This window comes from Varroa jacobsoni, unplaced genomic scaffold, assembly GCF_002532875.2.
Source record: "Varroa jacobsoni isolate VJ856 unplaced genomic scaffold, vjacob_1.0 scaffold_113, whole genome shotgun sequence".
NCBI lineage: Eukaryota > Metazoa > Arthropoda > Arachnida > Mesostigmata > Varroidae > Varroa > Varroa jacobsoni.
The window spans coordinates 142,768-163,707 of record NW_019213015.1 but is presented as its reverse complement, the minus strand read 5'-3'; the positions used below and the strand labels follow the sequence as shown (position 1 = coordinate 163,707).

The following is a 20,940-nucleotide window of genomic DNA, read 5'->3' as shown; positions in this document are numbered from 1 at the left end:
GCAATCAGAAAATACTTTGAGCCTAGTGAAAATATTCGCCGTATAATCTCGGCGACCTTTGTGAGCGAACATTATACGCTATACGATTTTCTGAGGTTTAAATTGTGACGAGATATGAAGGAGGAGATAGAGAAAGAGCATGTAAAGGTGACTGGTAAATCATGAATAGAGTGATGAAAGCGGCAAAGGAGATATTTATTATTTTAACGTTAGTATTTCAACAAGGAACCATGTTTGAGTTTGCAAAATAATTAGTAGCGTAGCAGGGCGAAAAGAGAAGCGTTATGGAAATCTATCTAAAATTATATAAATTAATTTAGAAAAATAATCTAGAACACTTGTAATAACTTGAGTTCTTAACTTCTGTTTGTAAGTTACACTACATTTGACTTCTTCTGATCTCCGAAGTGTGTGCATGACCCTTTTGTCCGCGTTCTTCTTTAACGTTTCCATAGCCTTGCTGATTTGTTTAACAATTGATTCCTCACAACAGTATTAATATCGTTTGTTTTGTAATATAACGTGTTAATGGTTATAACAAACTCGATATTTAATCCTAAAGCTTGATTTCAACTTTTTACTACCTGCATGATCGTATAACGGTCGACCGGATATAAATTCAGGGGCCCATAAAAAGCCGAAAGAACGCATTGTTGAATTGTACAATCAAGAAGAAAATTAATGATCTATGGAGTATATAATTGTTACGAACTTTGGTTATCGCTATTCTTCCTAATGCTTTGTTTGTTGATGTTGCAAGTGTTGTATATTGCAAGAAAACCTTTTCTTTGACTTCAAGAAAAGTAGCATCTAATGCAATAAAACAAATAATAAAAAAATAACACAGAAAATTTTTACAACTTACATACACAGCAATTTTATACATAACGAAATGATAGATTCATGGCTATTTTGATTATTTTTGAGTGCTTCCATGAATTGATTGGTTGAATTTTTGAATATACCGGGCTTACTATGTATACGACCTAGACATGTGGGTCATGTGTCTTCAGACAAAGTGAATTTTTCCTTTCTCATAACGAATCTTGCGCTGTAAATCAACGTAGTTTATATACCACTGAACGATCAAGGCAATCATCACGCTGAGAGGTCCTGAAAGTAGTACATCGATTATTATTTATAAAGATGTTTCTTCTGCGAAACCTACTGAACCACTTCGCAGTTCACACTTGACTATCAGCCATACATCAATACATACATTTTGTTATTTGACTATCCATTGTTCTTAGAAGGTTCTTAGAATAGCAGACAGTCTCTAAGCTGATTTTTTGGAATCGTATGCTGCCTCTAGATGCATGTTTAAGTGGTTTAGCTTAAATGTCTCAGCGCACTTAGAGCGATGTTAGAGCAAGATGTAGATCGAATTTTAGAATGATATCTTCCTCATAGAGCAAACAGCAGAACAGTCACTCTTAAGGCTGCAAATTTATTTGCGCACATATCAGTTGGGTCACTTAAAGCAAGGTGAGCAAATGCGGCAGGATACATTCTTCACGTAGCCTAAATTTCGTATAGTAAGTGCGCGGCATTGTCTTTAAATGGCTAGTACTTGGATGACACCCGCGAGGCTCTCTATTTCAATAAGATTTCAATAAGCGAAGGAGATCAATCATTTTTTTTAGAATTCTAAGATACTAGTAGCGTTCCTTTATACAAAACAGGAAAGATAATATATTAACTCTAGTCTATTTTACGTTGAGCTTATTCGAATTAACTCAATGGACTTATAGGACTTAATGGACCAATAGGATGACATCGTATTAAACAACAACGCACCAATAGCTCACATCGAAATCTGCAATAATTAGCATTGCCATTATGAGTAGAACTTGACCGAAGGAAAGCTATTAGTCGACGCACTTTTTGTTGATATTGATATTTTTTCATTGAGTATTTCCACTTCCGTCGAACCTTCGAGGGAGCTTTATTCGTGCGTTGGCCATTAAAATCAAGTGGTATTAAATCTGTTTCCGAAGTCATATCTCGACCCGTTATCTCCTGCGCCAGTTGTATCACTTTTTTCATAACCTCCCCTAATAAAACCTTTCCAGTATTTTTTTGTCCTCTCAATTTCTTTATGCTGTCCAATGACAATCTAGCACACGTTAGTTAAATCTGCATCATGAAAAAACTGTGATGACACGTTCTGAATGTTGTTCAGCAGTGACACGTAGGTATGGTAATAGTTGGATGAAGTAACAGAAAAGTTTAGCCAATGAAGCTAATTCTAAAACAATATTATAAATATCATGATATCGTGAATACAACCCACGCTGCGAGAGAGAACACAACACTCGAGCGATGATCTCAACCGATCACTTTACAAATTAGACAAAACTGGGCCTAGAAGCAGATGACACTGCAAGTTTTAGGCTTTGACGTCCACTTTGACGTTTAGTTTAAGCAGGACTGAGGGGGTCTATCGTCGGTTTGACCTCATTCAACCATCACTCACGTCCAACTCGGATCAATCCATTCTCTTTCCAGCTTTTGCCTCTCACGTGGCATACAGCTCTGAAACAGCTCTCAGATTTCAAGAAGACTCTACGGTAATTCCTTAAATTCTCAAAATTATTTCAGAAGCTTATGCAAACTGGTCCTTGGCAAAGTATTGGCCCAGAGTTTCAAGAAACAGTTGCTTGCGGTTGCTGCTCCGGATGAATTACGTTTTTTTTTTTACAAATTTAATGTTATTTAAAATAGACAACAATTCGAATAGTTTCCCGAATGATGCGGCTTAGTTTTCTCACTTTGCTACTGAAATCGAAAGTGAAAATTGCTACTGTCATCGGCACCTGTCAGGGTAGTTGGCTGACTGAAGTCCGATAATACGCAATATCAACCGGCGTTGAAATACATAAGAAACGCATCGATAAGAGACAGTATAGGATGGAACAAGAGGAGTCAATCAATAGAGACAAGACCGAGCAAAAATCGTCTGTTGCAGCTGTAAAAAATGTAATTTTGAGTGAAGACAATGCTTTCTCCCTGTCAAGTGTTCTTAGAGGGCAGCATTGCTATGCCACCGCTGCCACCGTGGGTCGTTTTTTTCTTTGGTGTGGTATTGCGCCCATGGTAGGGGTGTGGGGATGGTTATGGTGATGATGGGTCCTGCTCGCTTATTTTGCCCGCGGCATTTCTCCCTCCATTCTCAACTTACACAGCGACTTTCTTGAGCATTGGCGACAGACTACCTTCGGGGATACATCGCGCGACTTCGAGGAACACATACAGATAGAGAGATGCACATACAAATTTCTATCTATCTTTGCATCAGTGTTCAAAGATTATCGCGTACAGTCAAGCCTATACTTACTACATTCACGTCCTAACCTTGTTTCTGAAAGAATTCAGGCGGACAAGCCATGTCGAATTCCTAACAAGTTTCTTCGTGACACTGAAATCCTGCTTGCTACCAACCAGTGATGCTGGTTCAGAACCGCATATAACAGTAGTCATTTATAATATTACAGTTCTTATCTTCGTACAGCAGATTTACTTTTCTCGATTACCTGTAGACGTCGTTGGCATAACATATGTATCTTCGTCTTTGCATTCAGTGGTAACGTAGTACAGAAATTAATGCTAGACCATCATTGGAAAACGTTTATAAATCTTATCCCGTTCCCGTGATATGTCCCACTTGTTCTTTTTTTAATCTGATTACGTTGTTGTTGAACATTATTCAACACAGCCTGGTCGCGTTTCTGGGTAGCATGTTTGGGCGAATTTGTCAGTTGTCTTCTTGTACCTGTCACGCCTATCACTAACCTGTCCATTTGCAAATGTGTTCGATTCAAATGCAGACTTTTTTTCACTGTTTTTAAGAGCGTCATTCGTTTAATGATTACTGCTAAGAAGCTAAGAGCGGTCGCTATGTGGTAACCAACTGAACCGCACGCAAACCATAAGTCTTCGGAGATATGTTTGGAATTTTTAAAGATGAAACTTCATCTATCAGATATAAATTCTTCATCATACAATGTTCTGACCGACAACAAGTCAATCTGCAAAAAAGACCCTTCGGGGTGATAACGTAATATTCAAAATAATCAAAGCTGTTTTTGAAGTTTTATAAGCCAGTGTAAGTTTCCGATGTATACTTACTCGGTGTAGATATGCTACGCATCATTCTCGCTAGATAATTCTTCCCTTTAGGCTAATATTATTTTTAAAGAGGCGGGACAAAAAAATTCAGTCGTTTGTTCGCAAATATAGGCAAGAATGATGCTAATAGTACTAGTAATGTAATTTGCAAAAGTATATAGTACAATAGCATATAAGGGTACATTCCATTGCTACGTCTCATTCTATTGTGTTCGTTATATTGTACCCCTACTACAAAAAACTGTGCCAAGTAAAAAGAACTATCTTGTTGCGCATCTTATAACCACTGGCAAATCTTCGTTCGGTTCAAAAGCACACATTTCTCAGGGGTGGCGTAGTTGTACGCGTTCTGACGAATCGGTCTTTACGGCGCAAATTCTTATAGATGAAAAAATATTTAAAATACTGCAGATGAGATTATTGAAAATAAAATTGGCTGGTGTCAAAATGTATGGCATGAAACAATATTCGTTGTTCATAGAGATGTTTTTATACTAACCGTATGAATGGAATTGGGCCTTTGCACACATTCGATAGAGAAACAGTGCTGCTGAAACACAGGAGGTGATTAGTTCGATTAGAATGAACACAAGTGTTATCTTAAAAAGTCACCATTGGATATGTAGGGCAGTTAGAATTGGGAAACGTTATGGACAACAGTCTAAGCGCTTGAACGATAATGCAATACAAAATAAGCGCCAATTAGGTCAGACCAGTGAATGGTTACTCTTCCGCCTATAATAACGTTCGCCACCGTGATGCCATCGGTGTAAATCAGGCTATTTGCTGAGTTAGGACAACTAGAACATTTATTGGATACAACACATATAATTAATTCATAATGTAATTTTACTATTAATTTGAATACTCAATGATCACCTTTGTAAGCACAGTCTTTATTCAATAAATTTAGTCTCAGGTGACGCAATGTCGTATTGTGTTTACTTGCCGTCATCGAAGCTATCATGAATAGTCGGTACTACACTGAACCGTGTGGACGACCTTAGAAACTTTACGGTTATTTGTTTGATCAAGAATAACTTTTGTATCTGATCGAAGAAAGTTCTTACATCACCAGACACCTGTCATCACTACATTACGCGCTCCTTGGCTTGCTTCAAGCTTTTTCTGGGTGGCATGAATCTTCAAACGCTAATGCCCATTCCTTTTTAGAGGCGCCAATGAAATTGTCTAGAAGTGTATTCTGCTACACCTCCAGTTGGTATTATTCACTAAGTGAATGGCCATTCCAACACAAATTCAATTGCTCGTCACGTTAATAACGCGGGGGCATATTACGCCAAGGTAGAAGAACCTCGATACCTAATCGTCTGAATAATCGATACGAACTCTTCTCGCTTGAAGCTTGCTCGGCTGCTTTGAGACAAAGCAGCGTATCTTATCGATTAATCACCGAATTAAGAGCGTTGAAAATCGCCTATTATTTGTTCTCGCTAGTGAGTAAGTGCTCGTTAAGGTTTCAAGCGCGTACCTTCATTCATGATATGAGCTTGAACAGTATTACGTGTAAAGGCCATTCACGAACGTTACCCTCAACTGATAATTCGTAAATCCGAAGTCGTTTTGCCATACCAAAATTGACCATTAAACTATTAACAACTAGATAGTGCGGATATAGCGGACTTCTGGATGATTTATTTTCGGCTTGAGCAGCCTAAAACGCATTGCTTGGATTAGTTTTTCATCTTTCCTGGTCGTGACTGATTTGCTGCTTGAACTAACGATAGGGAAGATCCGAGTGCAAACGGCTGAAAGCGTTAGAGAATGATTAAAGAGAACACTTTACTAGAGTAGCACATTATCTCCATACGAACTCGGTTGGTTTCTGTGGGAAATACTGTGACAGCTGCGAAATGAAACTCGAATTGTTCGCCACACGTGCGATCAAGGCCTAGATATTTCTTCCAGAAGGCCGGAAACAAGTTTCTAGTAGGCGACATAAACGATGATGTAGTTCGGTTGTAGTTTATTATTTGACCGTTGTTACGGGGTGTTTTAACAGATACTTCATATGCGCACGTACATATACATCCATAGGAATATGTGCAGCCTTTGATTTGACAAACTTTAGGCACTGAAGCTCCTATCGGGTAGTTATGTTCAGAGGCCACTACGTTTAAGGCAAAGCACTTGGAACTTTTGTTTTGTTGAACAGTTGAGTTCCACTAGGATCTGCTTGCTAGCAGTCGCTTGTTGCTACACATGCGCATGTTTGTAGATGACTTCTATTATGTTATATGTATTATATAATACCAACATGCATAGGTATGTCGCTCTAGGTACTAAAAATAGAGGTGCGTTATCAAATGATCCGGAGATGGATGAATAAACAAACTCTTTGATCTTTTTTAAGTTCTCGTCATGCCTGGGGCGGGTTACAAAGAAGGCCAATTGCATTACAGGTGTTACAGCTACATTAGATTAAACGCCAGCAATCGATTTTATACCAAGGAATGACAAGACGGGGGTTCTGGATCGCTTCAAATTGGAGCCATATGCAACACATGTTTATGAAAGGAGCGCAAACCAAAGCTGAATTAACCTGACGTCACGCATTACGGTAGTCAGATAGTATACAGTGACAAAATGTTTGCCTAGTACAACCTTGTTTATCAGACATTACCTTAAAACGTAATAGAAACGACATTGATGAGGAATGTCATAGGGGAAGCGCCAATGATACGTATTGCACAAGCAGGTTTCTGGTTGCGTAAGTATAGTGGGCGGGTGTGTATCGTTAAATACCTGCTCCAAGTTCAATTAGCTTGTTCTTACCAATAGGTTAGGTCGAAAGGAGAAAGCTTTCTCAAGTTTCCGCGTCGATTTCTACCCAATAGAAGACTCGCATTTTCTATTTTTGTAGAAATATGTATCCCTCGTAATGGTATGCCAACAATTTGTTTTTCGCCAGAAATGCTTGAGTATGGTGTTAAAATTTTGTCTATTTAGGTTCTGGGACTCCTTTTAGTGTTAGTTGTGTGTTTCCTAATTTCCTTTTCCAGCAAAAGGGAAAGGTGAAAATCCCTCAGCCCAAGCCTCAAAAAACACGTGGGATGTAGCATTCGAAGTCTAAAAAGGCAGCTTTGATGATGTTCTTTGTGTGACCTCGCGTTGTCTTGGGAAAAAAATAATTTGACCTGTCGGGTTCTCTTTCTTGATTATTCTGGTAGGCAAATCTGGATGCAACTGGACGAAGTAAAAGCAAATAAAAACTTCAGACGATAAACTGTCTGATCCGTAGAAAGCAATTTTTAGTAAATCAAGCCAGACGCGTAAACTTTTTTTGGATGAAAACCATCTTGGAACCGTTTGTTCTGGTTTCTGGTTCACCAGTCTTTGCGACTGACCATTTTGTATTTAAGGTGTTGACGATGGTCGAGCGACTCAAGCTTGCCTCCTCGGCTGCTTCCCTAGTTGTTTGTTGGCAGCCCTCTTTCAGAACTGCCTTCAGATTCGAACAATTGATCAGAGCGAGAAGCATCCTATAGATCCGGATCTCGTTTTGGTAAACAAAAATTTTTTAAACGATAGCGTCGTTATCATGAACGGGGCAAATGTGCCGTGCTAACTTAGCAGTGTTTTTTTTTTGGTCTCAAGGAAATGTGCTGTACAGAACGTGTTGAAAATGCAATTTCCTCTTGAAGCATATATCTTTGAGAAGTTATCTAAGGGAGTTCAACTCGTATTCATGACACAATACCGTTAGTTCAAGAAAAGCCATTTCGAACGGTTTATTCGAAGTAAATAAAGCAGGGCGGAAAGTTTTTCCTTAGAGAGCGCAGAAACTTCCTAATTTCGGCAGAGCCTTCGTATCCGCAAACTATGATTTCTTAATTACGGCGGAATTCATGTTGCAATTGTTCTACATATATTCAGAAAACACAGAGACACTAGGGTACATAGAGCGCGTGTTTGTGTGTGTAACCTGAAAGTGTTTTGCTTCATCCTTTGTCAATTGGACCTATTATTACAGAGGATACGGATGGTTAGTATTAGCATTTGCACCATTATAATAGAACAACTCATGTCTAATAGAAATGAAACGTGCACTATAGCAGTCGTTGAGCTTTTAACTATATTTTAGATATACGGGCATAAAGGTTTCTCACACTTTGCGGAACGAACGATAGGTTTCCTCCCAAAACTGCCAGAAGAGCGTATGAATATAGTTTCTTGAAAAAAGCAAAATTTGAGATAACTAGTGTAGCTCCACCTAGCTTTGCAACCTTCGCCACTTAGCAATTATCTTCCATTTATAGTTAAAATAGATAAATTTTTTATCTTAGCCTATCAACTATGCATATATTGTTGAATAAATGTGTCTACTTTGGATGTTGATGTTCTCCAGAACGATGGGTATTAATTTCGGCTATCTGTTTAACTGCAATCTAATAGACTTTCAACAACTAACAAAATTTCCGTTAACGTTTTTTTCACGAGCCGGCAGAGGTATTCTTGTATGACTGAATGTAAATTTGAGCCGCCATTTGCCTCGATCGCTATTTCGATTCGAGACTTTATATGAGGAATCATTTTAAAAATTTGTTTTCCTGGATCGGCGCCAAACTTCAGTTACGCTCGTGCCTAACTCGATATCCGTAAGCCTAGACTAGTTCAAATATACCAAACACATCCAATAAAATAAACTTCGGCTTGACACCAGGCTATAAGTTTCGAAAATTCAAGGGCTTTATGTGGACTACTGCTGCTAAAAAAATAATGATAATAGTCTAAAGAACAAGTTATAATTTTTCATAAAATTCTGTGATCTAATTCACCGAAATGTCCAGCAAGGAAATACACGCCAACTTATCGTACCTTTCCATCGAGGGTAGATTCCGATGGGGGCATGCCGTTAGCTGTCTTTTGTACACAAACGGGACCCAATTTCTATTTAATCTTTTTCAGCGCCATCGGCATTTGGCCTGACGACATAACCAAAAAATCTATTTTTGGTTTGTGTGTGTAAACCTACAGTCTAATTAAATCTAGTTATCCGTAGCACAACAGTAAATAGGGTCGTAGAACCCTAATAGAGATGTAACCGAGAAATTAAGATTTGTGGTGAACTCCCTAGCTTTCATATATATAGAATTCCTTGTTAGACTCTTTGTACTTAAATATAAAGAAACCAAATTCAGTTTCTAGTTTGGCGTATGCCGTATAAGCTTTTACATATTTTCAATATCAATGAAATTAAATGTAGCCAGTATCGTAGTGAATTTTTGCTAACAGTTTATTAGAATGTTTATCTGTACGAAATAAGTGAACGGCTATCGAGCACAGCATCAGGTTAGAAAGGTTTTTTTTAAAAGGCAACCATATGTGGAATTATGCAAAAATTATTTTTTGAGTGTAAATAATGCAATGTCCTATAGTTATATAAACTGCATCTGGGCTGGGCTAATAAAAAGCTATAAAGCTTTAACCAAGAGGATAATGTTGATCAGCTTTGTCTATTTTCCAAAGTGACTCTGGCAATTACAGGATCCAGAGTAGTGCCTTTGAGAATAAAGTTCGGTTTATTATTTCACCTGTAAATCTTCTAAATTTTATATCTCGATATTTACGAATGCGAAAGGTCAACGCAGGGATAAACACACGGCTAACTGTGCAATTACTGTATGGCTAAGCCAAACAGGCTGTCTAGCATATAAGAAATTAGGAAAAACGCTGTATCTACAATTCTAAATGGAGGGAGGATGTATTATCTACACATATAGTTGTTTTTAAATGGATTGTATGGCATATAACGTGCAGAAAAACATTGCTGTCTCTTAGAAAAATATATTTTCTATTATACTTAAAATATTATATATTACTGAACTCAAGCTTGCCTTTTCCGGTGTGTTAATGCTAGCCTTAAATTTTTGATAGGCAAGGACGTGTTGCCCGTTGGGTCGGGATTGCGAAAATTTAAGAGTGTGCCTGTGGACGATCCAATAGGCTCAATGAATCGAATAGAACTCTCAAGCCAATACTGAGATGTTATTTGCAGACGACCACTAGGGACAGTGCGCGGCTGTCTATCAAGCGGAAGTTATTAGCCAAAATGGTTTACGGCAGTAAAAACGAGCGCCGCAGTGTAAAAGACAAATACTACAGCAAATTCAAAAAATCTTCCAAATCTGATTGTTTGTGGAAAAACATCTTAGTATGTGTGAAAGGATATTTACGGCGCCGTTGTACGCAAGATCTACTTGAATCTATAATGCAATAACAGTAAAAGAAATGTTTCATTTGTATTAAGTGTAGTCAATGTATCTTTTCCGTGTGTTAAAACTAACGCTTGCCTTTTTAGGATAAAACGGAAAATAATCATAAAATTGTGACAGCTTCCATTACTTTCTGCTGGAGCGTCGATTTTCATTGACGTCAAGATTTTGCCGTCGCGATGTGAGCCACGGATTAGACTGATCCCATTTTACGCTGCGTTAGAACAGTGTGTTACCCTAATTAACGACCCCAGGTCTGCTTTAACTAAAGGGGGCCGTCTTTTCGTCCTCATTGTATCAGCTATAACGACGGGAATAATACCGAATGATTTAGCGTACTTGGAGTTTTCCTGTAATGTACACCTTGTCATATTTCTATCCTACCAGTTAACTAACGAAATAGTCTGTACTGCTTCGATTTCTAAGGTAAAGCTTGTAAATCTGCAAGTCATTATCTTTTAGTTTAACCACTGGCAATTTTTTCGCGAAATATTATTGCCATCAAAAGCTTTAGTTATTATATGATAGTATTATATGTTTAAAAAGTGATCTTTTACGACTAGAAAACAGAGTTTCTAGCAGATGAGTTGTGCTTTCAATTCTTGTAATACATAATATTTTTTTGAATGAATAGAAAATCACTGTGCAACAGGACCAAAAATACTGATCATACGTGTTACCAACAGGAAGTTTGCCATAGGATGGCATGAGTTAGCTACTCGATACGAGCCTGATCCGAAATGATCTGCAGATGATGCTGTCATTACAATTGTAATGTCCATTAGCCGCTCTGATCTAAGCTCGTATGAGCATATCGTTATAGAGAGTTTACACTGCGTCGTAAAAAGAACATCACGGTTAGCATCACTTACGCGCAATCAAGCTTGGGATAATTACAGTGTGATAATATAAGTTTCCGACTAAGTTGGCGTTTTCTATGTTGCTCTTCCGAGAAGAAAGTTTTCCACAAATATTTTTATGTTCTTTTCGCACAGTGGCAGATACGCTTTTCGGATTATGTTCAGAAAGGCTTGAGAGTAGGAAACTAATAGTACTAACGTACATAAATATAATGTCGGCCATTCAAGCCTCGTAGACATCTAAAGCATTTTGGAACTTTTTTAGGTCGGGCATTCTCGTTTGAATCAGGTTTTCATTTGTCGTTGCTGAGTTAAAAGTTGTTGATGCCCGCTCTGCGCTATCGCGTCCCTGAGAGTTCTGGTACGCAGAGGACATTGCGGACAGCACAACCCGATAACCGGGAACTAGTTCGGTGGCATTGCCCGTAACATCTCGCCTGTGTCGTTATCCAGAAAAGAAGCTAACAGCGCCCATCCGCCACCAGGAAACTGAATTTAGCTAGGAAAATTTGCCTGGCTAGGCCGTGGCTCCGAGGGTACTCGATACTCTTGCTGATATGTCCAATTCGATTCGGTTTGAGGTAGTCGGTTACCCATCGCGATGTAAAACAAGTCGCATTATCTATAACAAGGGCGTCGAAACCACCGAAGGAGCACTGCGCGACTTTTGCGTGCGGACCACAGCTCTGGACGTCGTCCTCCGTCGCTTGGGTGTGGGAAATTAAAAGTAACGTTGCTTTCTCCGAGACCCTGTACGCCAGGTCGAAACATAAGCTCCTTCCTCTCCTGGCAATTGCCGTGTACAAGCAAGGATCCCCCTCTACGCCCAATGCGCCTTGTCTATGTGGGCACCCCCGTTTCGTGCCAACGATACGTTCAGCCGTGACAGATCGTCCTCGTTGGTGTTATAACCTCGAAGCCGTATTCTTGTAGCATCAGGAATTATCGGGTCAGTATGAAGTAGGAATTTGCGACAACCAGTTCGTAGGTCTCCTTCATCTGAGCCAGTACAGCTGTCCACTGGCATGCGTCTGTAACCTCAACTCAAGAAATCGCACAACACTTTTTCGTTATCCTGCAAGACTCCGTCGTGGGCAGACAACGAAGTTTAGTTACAGTGTAGAACAAACTCGCAATACAAGCAATGTACTGTAACAACTGCTAATTGTAGAAAGCAGAATTCCCAAAGCTTCTAGAATCGAGGTCAGTAAAGATGCTTTCTAGTAACGAGATCATTTTAAGTAATCTTTGTTAGCCGTGATCTTGTTGGACCAGATACACCGCTTTCTGAGTCGCAAATATATAGTTCTTTGGCTCGAGCCGCAAGCCGTCGTAGTTGATGTCCGCCGACACCTCCTGCAGATGCGTAATGTAAATGTTTATATCGGGCAAGTAGATGATATCATCGAAATAAACATTTCATATTTCAGGGCCTTGGCAATCTTTTCCATTAGTCTTTGAATACGACGAATGAGGTGTTTTGACGAGGTCAAATGACATGCCCCTTAACCAGGTAAAGGCCGTCGGGCATACAAAATGCTGTCTGGTCTCTGAGATTGTTCCAAGTAATGCCTAAGGGCTTAAGCCCTAGCCTTAGAATACGAAAGACATTCATGTCTCTAAAATGCATGCTAGCCTGCCAGTACACATTAGTCAGGAAGCACTGAAGCAGCGGAAGCCACCAGGGGCATCGATAGCGTTGTGGATTTATGGCGCCGAATATACATTTTGTTTTGTGATATCGTTGTGATACCCCACGGTAGTCGAAACTGGATGATCCGATAATCTCAGATCTTGTTTCATGATCTGTTTCTCGGAGAACGCAACGATAGGCAGTGAGTCATCGGTTCGTATCGTGTGCTAGACAAGATCGGTATATTTGGGTCTGTGTGACAGCTCGAAGATAGAAGAAGGCTGTACCAACCTACGAGGAGCTTTGAGGCAGCCATGTTGTTTGGCCGTTAGCCAGAGGAATACAATCAAAAATTGTTCGTCATTTTCAGCCCGTAGATCTCCATTGGACCTCTGCAATTAGCCAAGAAGGTGCGGTTTTTCACGGACTGAACTGTCTTTAAAATTTGCGAACAGCACTATATATCACGTGTGCACATTTGTGCGCAGATCACTATACTGGAATACATACGCTTTCCTTGGATAACAACTTACGGCTCCACCGGGCTGTGGTACAGTATGTGGATAAAATCATCATGGGATGAATATGCGAAATAATATTACTTCATCTTCTAAAATCCTGAGAGGAATGGCGTCTTCAGAATGAAACTCCTTACAAATTCTTCGATGACAAATTACGTCTTTTTTAGCCCATCGTTGACAACAATTTGTACTTCCATTTCCTGTTCACCAGATAGAAACAAGTCGCACTTATATTCGGCCACAAGTCGTAAGAGCGTTCGACCTCAAGAGTCAACGGTTTATCGGGGCCTTCATCATGCAGTTGATGTACTGGCTCAGGTGAACGGTGAGATATCAGGCCTTGAGTCTCTAGATGCCCCCGTTCCCAGCAGTTAAACATGCGCAGGAAATCGCGGCTCGGAACACGCGACCGCCCATTCAGTGGGTTATAATTGTAAAGTCCATTTGCTGGGCATGGTGTATTACAATCGAAGTATATCGGGTGGAAGAATAGGCGGCGGCATACGATTACTTGGGATAAAAAAACGACGAGAATTTCGACTACGGCATAAGTACCGTCGTGCTCTTATCATTCGTGCCTATATGTTGCCTCGGCTTAGTCGAAATACTGTTTCCAGCCGCAGTTGGCATCGAACCTTGTTATCCACACGTCTGGCTCCTTGGCACCAAGCTGGCTCAAGCCGTTTGGCTGCCACCAAATGTTACAAACATCTAGTTCCGTGTTGGAGGTCAGCTTTCTAAAGCGACGCTTGGCAGCAGTGCCAGTAAAACCCAAAACATTAAATGCTATGAACAAAAAAGCTGCTACGGGTCTTATTGCGGTTTACTCGACATCAGGCAGCCCCTTACATGCTGCTACTGGCAGTAGTTATCTAGAAATTTCCGTATTATTAAAAACCGCTACACGCTTCATCCCAGTATAATTATACACATAACGAACGACCTAGCACGTTTTTAGGCCAACAGAAAAAACTTTTTTAGTTAGCCATTCCTTAGCAGTAGCAGAAACAAATAGATCGCAATCAGATAAGCTTATCTATAGTCTAAGGATTCCTCCAATTTATTTAGTGAGTCTTTTTATAGCAAGAGCTTCAAAACTCACCGCACCAAGACTTGTGCTAGCTTATTAACCCAGCGGGCTTATTACGATTTGATGTGCGCATTAGCATACCCTCCATATTTCTTTAGAAATAATCTTGTTATAACAGTTTGATGGCCATTTTTAGAGGATTTTGCCGGAATATGGTTGGTTAGCAAGTGTTTCGCACCTTCTGGTAGTCTGAGCTCTGGCCTCTCTGCTGATTTTGTTCCAACCGCCTCCACAATCTCTCCCTGGGTCAACTTTCTGTTGTTGTCCTGTTGAACGTGTTGACTTCAATCACGTACCGTTATTCTCGTCCTTGACGTCTTTCGCTAAGACTTTCCTAATTTCCATAACTCAACTTTTTTCCGCCTTATTTTCCGCCTGTTGGTTATGGTACGTCCCAAAGCTTTTGCAGTCTTGAAAGCGTCCGTCAATATCTCTTTTAGGTTTTCGTGTTCAAGAGAATTTTGCAGCGTACGGCAGTTAGTTGATCGTATCTTTTTAACATACGCGTGTTCTACTTCCTAAAGTTCAAGTCAGGACTTATCTTCGCTTCCTGTTCAGTGGGAGCTACGTTCAGACGTTATATCTTTTCGACCTAACTCTTACATATTAAATCTCTTTGATCGCCCAAACTCCTCAACTCATCTGCGACGACCGATTCCCTAGCTGCTTCCGTATATTGTTCACCAGTTATGTGCAGGCCTTCTGCCGCTTCTACAGAATATTGCGGGCATTGTCCACCTACTTGAAGGTTTCTTTTAGCCAGCCATTTAAGAAGTGCTGCCCTGGGTGAGGGGCATCTGTCTACAGGTAATCTATGGCATCTTCATTGATTTTGCCAGCGATTATAGTTTTGTCGTATCATTTAGGTTGCTTCCTAGATTGTTAAAGGATCCTTGGAGGCTTTTGTATTAAGCTGTCCTTCGTATATCTGCCATTCGTATATATAATCTCCTAAATCTGGCGAGATAGGCGATGCCAGTCTGTATCCTGTTCTTTAGTTGTAATGATCGGCGAAGTGCATAAGGACCGCCTGAGTGTTTGAGGACTCTAAGTAATGTTTTTTCATTTGAACATTGCCCAACATGTAGAAAATGATTATATAGTTTCTTCATCCTTACTTGGAAAAATCTACAGAAAGGTCTACGAACCGTTAGTGTATACTCTCAGCGAAAATAATATTAGACTGCACCCACTTTCAGTGGTAAGACAAGCAGTTATATATTAATTACGATCTTTCTTCAGGTCAGAAAAACTATACTATAAAATGCTTCAAAATTAGAGATTTGTTAAGGAAATTTGTAGATTTATTTTCAATTTTTTTGTGAGACAGATACGCTTAGAAAATCCATACGCGTGCCTTATTCACGATTTTCGTGTATAACGTCTGTGACACTCCTAAATACACTAGGTTTCTGTGGTATGCATGTAAATAGCTTTCGTTATCAATGTAATTCCGAGTTGTTGGTGGAACCTAGCAGTGACTGGAGAATACTGGTGGCACATATCGAGATTTCTCTTGAAATACGATGTAACCAGTGTAGGAGGTACATATGTGCTGCGTGTATTATCACAGCCGAGACATTCGACGCGAGTCACTGATGGCTTGTTTGTGATTAGCGTTCATTGTTGTTACACGTAGACCGTGATAATGTGATCTATTGTACATACATTGGTCTAATAAAGTATCGTATGTAATAGACAGTAAGCAAGAAACCACCCGAGGCCCATTCGTACCAGACTATTGTGCTTCTTTAATATATTGCTAATTCGTTCGCTAACAAAAAAACAGGTATGTGCCTTACATTATTGTATGCGCACTTAATTTCCTTTAGAATGAATAATGTAACATGTTAAGAGTGTGGCACCATTACTTTCACACTTCATGCCGTCGATTATGTCTGAGCTTAAGTGAAATATAGATACATCTTGTTACCTGCAGCTATCGTAAATGTGATTATCAAATGGGCCAGGCCGGATGACCATGTCAATTGACTGAAAACCCGCTGATTGGAACCAACAGCACAAATTTAGGAAGCTGTGTAGGTGCTGGTCAAGCAGCGTCCACTGCAAGTGGAAGTTAGCTTACGGGCAAAGCCTCTATAGCAGTTTGGAAAAATGTATATTAGATAAATATGAACGGGATCAAGGCCAATAAGCCTTACATCCATGTAAGATGTAAGGCTTATTGACGGTATATATACACACAATGAGGAAGCTTACCAATAATTTAATTACAAGGCGCATAATATACTTGCCATGGAAGGGCAACGTGGGTGAGAGCGTACAAGTGGAATATCCACCACAACCAGATATTGAGATAGCGAACCGCATGGGTATAGAAGATCAAATGGATAAAATTAAGTGTTTTGCAGCAGATCACATAACTAGAGTCACTATGAACAGCCTTAATTTCGAAACTTTCGAAGAACATTGGGTTGCGGATTCCACTTTATCAAAAAAAAAAACTGATACTCTGGGCGTTCCCGGCTTTTTGTCATTTTCGCCTTACTGTGGCGGTACGTTCGTGTTGCAAGAATCTCGGTAGAAATGTTGTGCGCGAAAATCTAAATGCAAACAAAATGCGACCAACTTGCTATATATATGACTATTATATATTAACTTGCTATATATATGCTATATATGACGAGACGCTACCGTCTTGGCAATTTTAGACGTGGATTCTTCTGGACTGAGAGTCGGTCAACTGTGTATATGTTGTCTCTGCACAATATTTCAAAGTGGGAAAAAAACTGCTCTGTATAGAACTACTAACTATAGTTTCGTTGCTTTTTTTAAAGTACAGGAGGCCAAGAAGTATGTTGGCATTATCTCGAAATATCCGAAGACATGTTTTTGAGACGCGGCTGCTTTGGAAGTTCTGATAACAGTTGAGGTACCAGCCATGTATAGGTAAAACCACAGTAGTTTTTAGCATATTAAATAATGCCAAACCATTTGTTCCTTAATGTTTTAATTTCATAAAATGATAACCAAATGTGACTAAAAGAAGAAGCTCGATTTCACTTTTTTTTTAATACAGAAGGAGCTTTCGTTTGAATACTCGCGAGAAGTCGTCAGCATAACACGTATATAAACTTCATCTGAAGCTTTTTCTTTCGTTCAATATAGAAAAGAAGAACAATGTATTTTTCTATAAATAATACACTGAAATAATGCAGCAATCCTTGCATTGATTGATGTTGCATTTTTTATTTGAATCCGAATTTAACTCTTCCTAAACTAAACCTGATTTAAAAAAAAAAGTCGATAGCTTGCCTGTATTTCGGTGCAGGTATGAAATAAAAGGCGATAAAATCACGAGGCGTTGTAACATAAATAGGCGGCGCTGTTCTTGCTTTTACAAGCTTTGTTATCGTGTCTAGTCGTTATTAAAATGGATAACAAATGAAAAAGAATGCTACTTTACTATGAGGACTAAGGTATGACTTTATTAAGCTATGTCCATCACACGCCCGTGAGGTTTCAGTACATCATATATGAATATGTATTGCTACGGATCGTCATTAGTGTGCTAGTTTAACTAGAGTTGTATTCATTACTGAACAGCAACGATATCTAAACGCATTGAAGTGTACGACATTTCTTTGCGCTGTCATTTTCGTGATCGTTAGTGTTATTGCCCATCGGGGCCCGATGCTATGCATCAGCGAGAACTTCATTTGAAGTACATCATACCATTTGAAGCAGTTTATTTTGGTCAATCAGTGTCATTCTGGGCGATAAATCTAGCGATGCATGCAGGTCATCAGTGGCTGTGTAGTAGATAAATGGATCGGCAGCAATGCAATGTGTCCTGTGCGGCCACACCTATCGCCAGTCGCTTTTTTTTTATTTGAATTATTACTTGAAGTCAATGAACTCAGTAGCGCTCACCGGAATCACCCAGACTGCAAAGCCGAACGAAAGAATCAGATGTTAAGAACGAAGTCATGACAGGAAAAACTGTGCCAAGCAAATGTGTGAGGTAAAATACGCCGCTGCTCGAGAGTGAGGGGACATGAGGAGTCGTCTTCGCCTGTTAAAACTGCGCTTCGCTGAAAAACGGTGCTTCTGTTTATGCTGCTACACTGCCCGCGTAAAGATTTTCTCCTAGCCGCCGCAAATATATCAGTGATAATATGAAACTGTTTATGGTAAGTGTGATTGAGTTTATTGTTTTTACTGTGTTAACTGAGCTAGACTGAACTATATATATGTTGCCTTAAAACGTCCTTAACTTTGCTTGTTTTATCTAAAAGTTTCTCCATTTTACAATAGCTGTTACACGATTGCAAATAACTTTCTAAAAATAGGGCTGTATGGATCTATGCTTATGATACATTCATTCAAGATAAAGCTCTTTTGGACCAGACTATCCATGATTTATAGCTTATAGTCTGAGATACGTAGAGCATGGCTTTCCCAGTGTAAAAGTTTGCCTTGTACAGCATCATAATGATGGCCTTATTTGTATTGGCTTTAAGTAAGCTATTTACCATGATTGAACCTATTCTTCGCTGACACTGAGTTGCATCAGTGCTGTCGCTACTTGTTATCTATCCATGTTATCTCAAGAAGTTCTATTCACTTGTAGTTTTTTTTTTTTTTTTTTATCAAAAATGTACATCATCAGTGAACTATGCATGTTAACGGAACGCGATCGTTACTTCAGCATCTCGATAGTAAAGCTTAATACCATTTCTCAATTTATTTTGTCTAACACTTAAAATTTTCTCAGAGGATTTATATTGAAATGTAATGCGATTGCTAGCTTTCAAAGTCGGTCAGGCTACGAAACCAATTGGACGGGTCATGTATATGATTGACACGCAGGCGTATCGCACTTACTTTTTTTTAGGAATTTTTTAAAACTATAAAATTATATAAATAAAAGCAGGCTAATTTAATTTTATATGCATGCAAGCTACATTCCTATTTCAAACAGTTAATTAAAACTAACGAATGATAAACAGATCAATTTAAATAAATCGTTTTTTGTGTCGTAAATAGACTACGTTTTTTTTAATTGCACACATAATTGTCTTATTGATTACTCAGCCAAATTGACTAGCTCAGGGTTAGACGTTCAGGGATTTACTAATCATGCAAGAGTCAAATAGTTATACTTGATCAATTTGTTTACATTTTTCACTATCCATCCACGTTGCTTCTCTGATTTTCTGCAAAAACTCCTTCCAAAAATCATAATTCATATTAATCTTTACACGTGAACGTTGTTGTGATCTGCGTAATCATGCGTTGATTTCGCAGATCATCTATGTTTGTGCTCTTTGACGCGACAAATATGCACCTGTGTATATTTTCTATATACCGACAATGGTACGGTGATTTTTTGCCTAATCATACATAGCCTTTATGCTTGCATCTATATTTTACAGATATTCTGTGTGGGCGCTTTTGCCCATGCGGCTTCTTTAGGAAGCGGGAGAATTTCTACTTCAGTTATAGCTGATGTCGCTGTGCCAGCTGTAGATCTAAAAAAGGAACTAATTGCTGACCTAAAATCTGAAGCACCGAGAGGTCAGGAGGCGACGCTTCAAAGTCTCAAGAAGAACGTCGAGGAGGATACTGCCGCTGTTGCCGCCACTAACAACGTACAACAGAAGGCTGTAACCCCCAGTTCTGACGACCAAAAAAAAGATACTGAGAAACGATTTTTATTGCCCGGTCAGTAAACTGAGATCGCTAATCAATTACTGTAAAAGTTCTCGTCTTCAAAGCGAAGTATACTTAATGTTACTACATTTCGGTATCGTGCTGATTTCAGGATTTGGCGGATATCGTGGGTTGCACGGCGCCCGCGAAAGCTATACTAATGTTGCCGCAGTCAGACACTATGGGGCATTTGGTGGTTATGTTGAGCCCTACGGAGGTGGATTTGAAGTACCCGTTGGTGGTCTAAGCGTGGGACCAGCTCTCGGTCTGGCTGTACCTGGAATATTCTATGGGTGATTGCAAATTTTCAGTAAGCTAAATGGAAAGACGTACTAATTTATTCAAAATGAAGACATTCAAACGCAGCAAACTGAAGCGGCACCAGTAAGTGCATGGATACTAAAACGCAGCGGCACCCTTAATAGTTAGGGCCGTGAATTCAGGCAGCATTAGCAAGACGTATGTAGGGGTCTGTTGATTAGATTTAGAAGTACAGCAACATTTAAGCGGCTGTCGCAGCCATCAAAGAAGATACATGAAAAAGAGTCATAAATTTCGCTTCGATCTGGTGTTTCACTAATACTGAGCGTGTTCATGTGTGTGTTTGTAGGACCCATTATTAAAATTGTATTTATATGACGTAGCAGATGAAGAGCAACAAAGAGTGCATCAATGATGTGTATTTCATCACAAAATGCTATTTTTATTGTTAGCAAATAAATTATATTATTGAAACATGAGAAATGACTAATTCTCACACTTCTTAAAATGCCTCTCTCCGCTTCGTCTGTTCTTG

At 39.3% G+C, this 20,940-nt stretch overlaps 1 protein-coding gene across 1 annotated transcript; it reads left to right on the top strand.

Annotated features, from left to right (window-relative positions):
- Nucleotides 1–17,108: 17,108 nt before the first annotated feature.
- Nucleotides 17,109–20,888, top strand: LOC111266339 (uncharacterized). The gene is made up of 3 exons (XM_086970875.1): nt 17,109–18,622; nt 19,868–20,156; nt 20,257–20,888. Exons 1-3 carry the CDS (start codon nt 18,608–18,610, stop codon nt 20,439–20,441), a joined length of 489 nt encoding a protein of 162 aa, XP_086827001.1. The 5' UTR covers nt 17,109–18,607; the 3' UTR covers nt 20,442–20,888.
- Nucleotides 20,889–20,940: the final 52 nt, after the last annotated feature.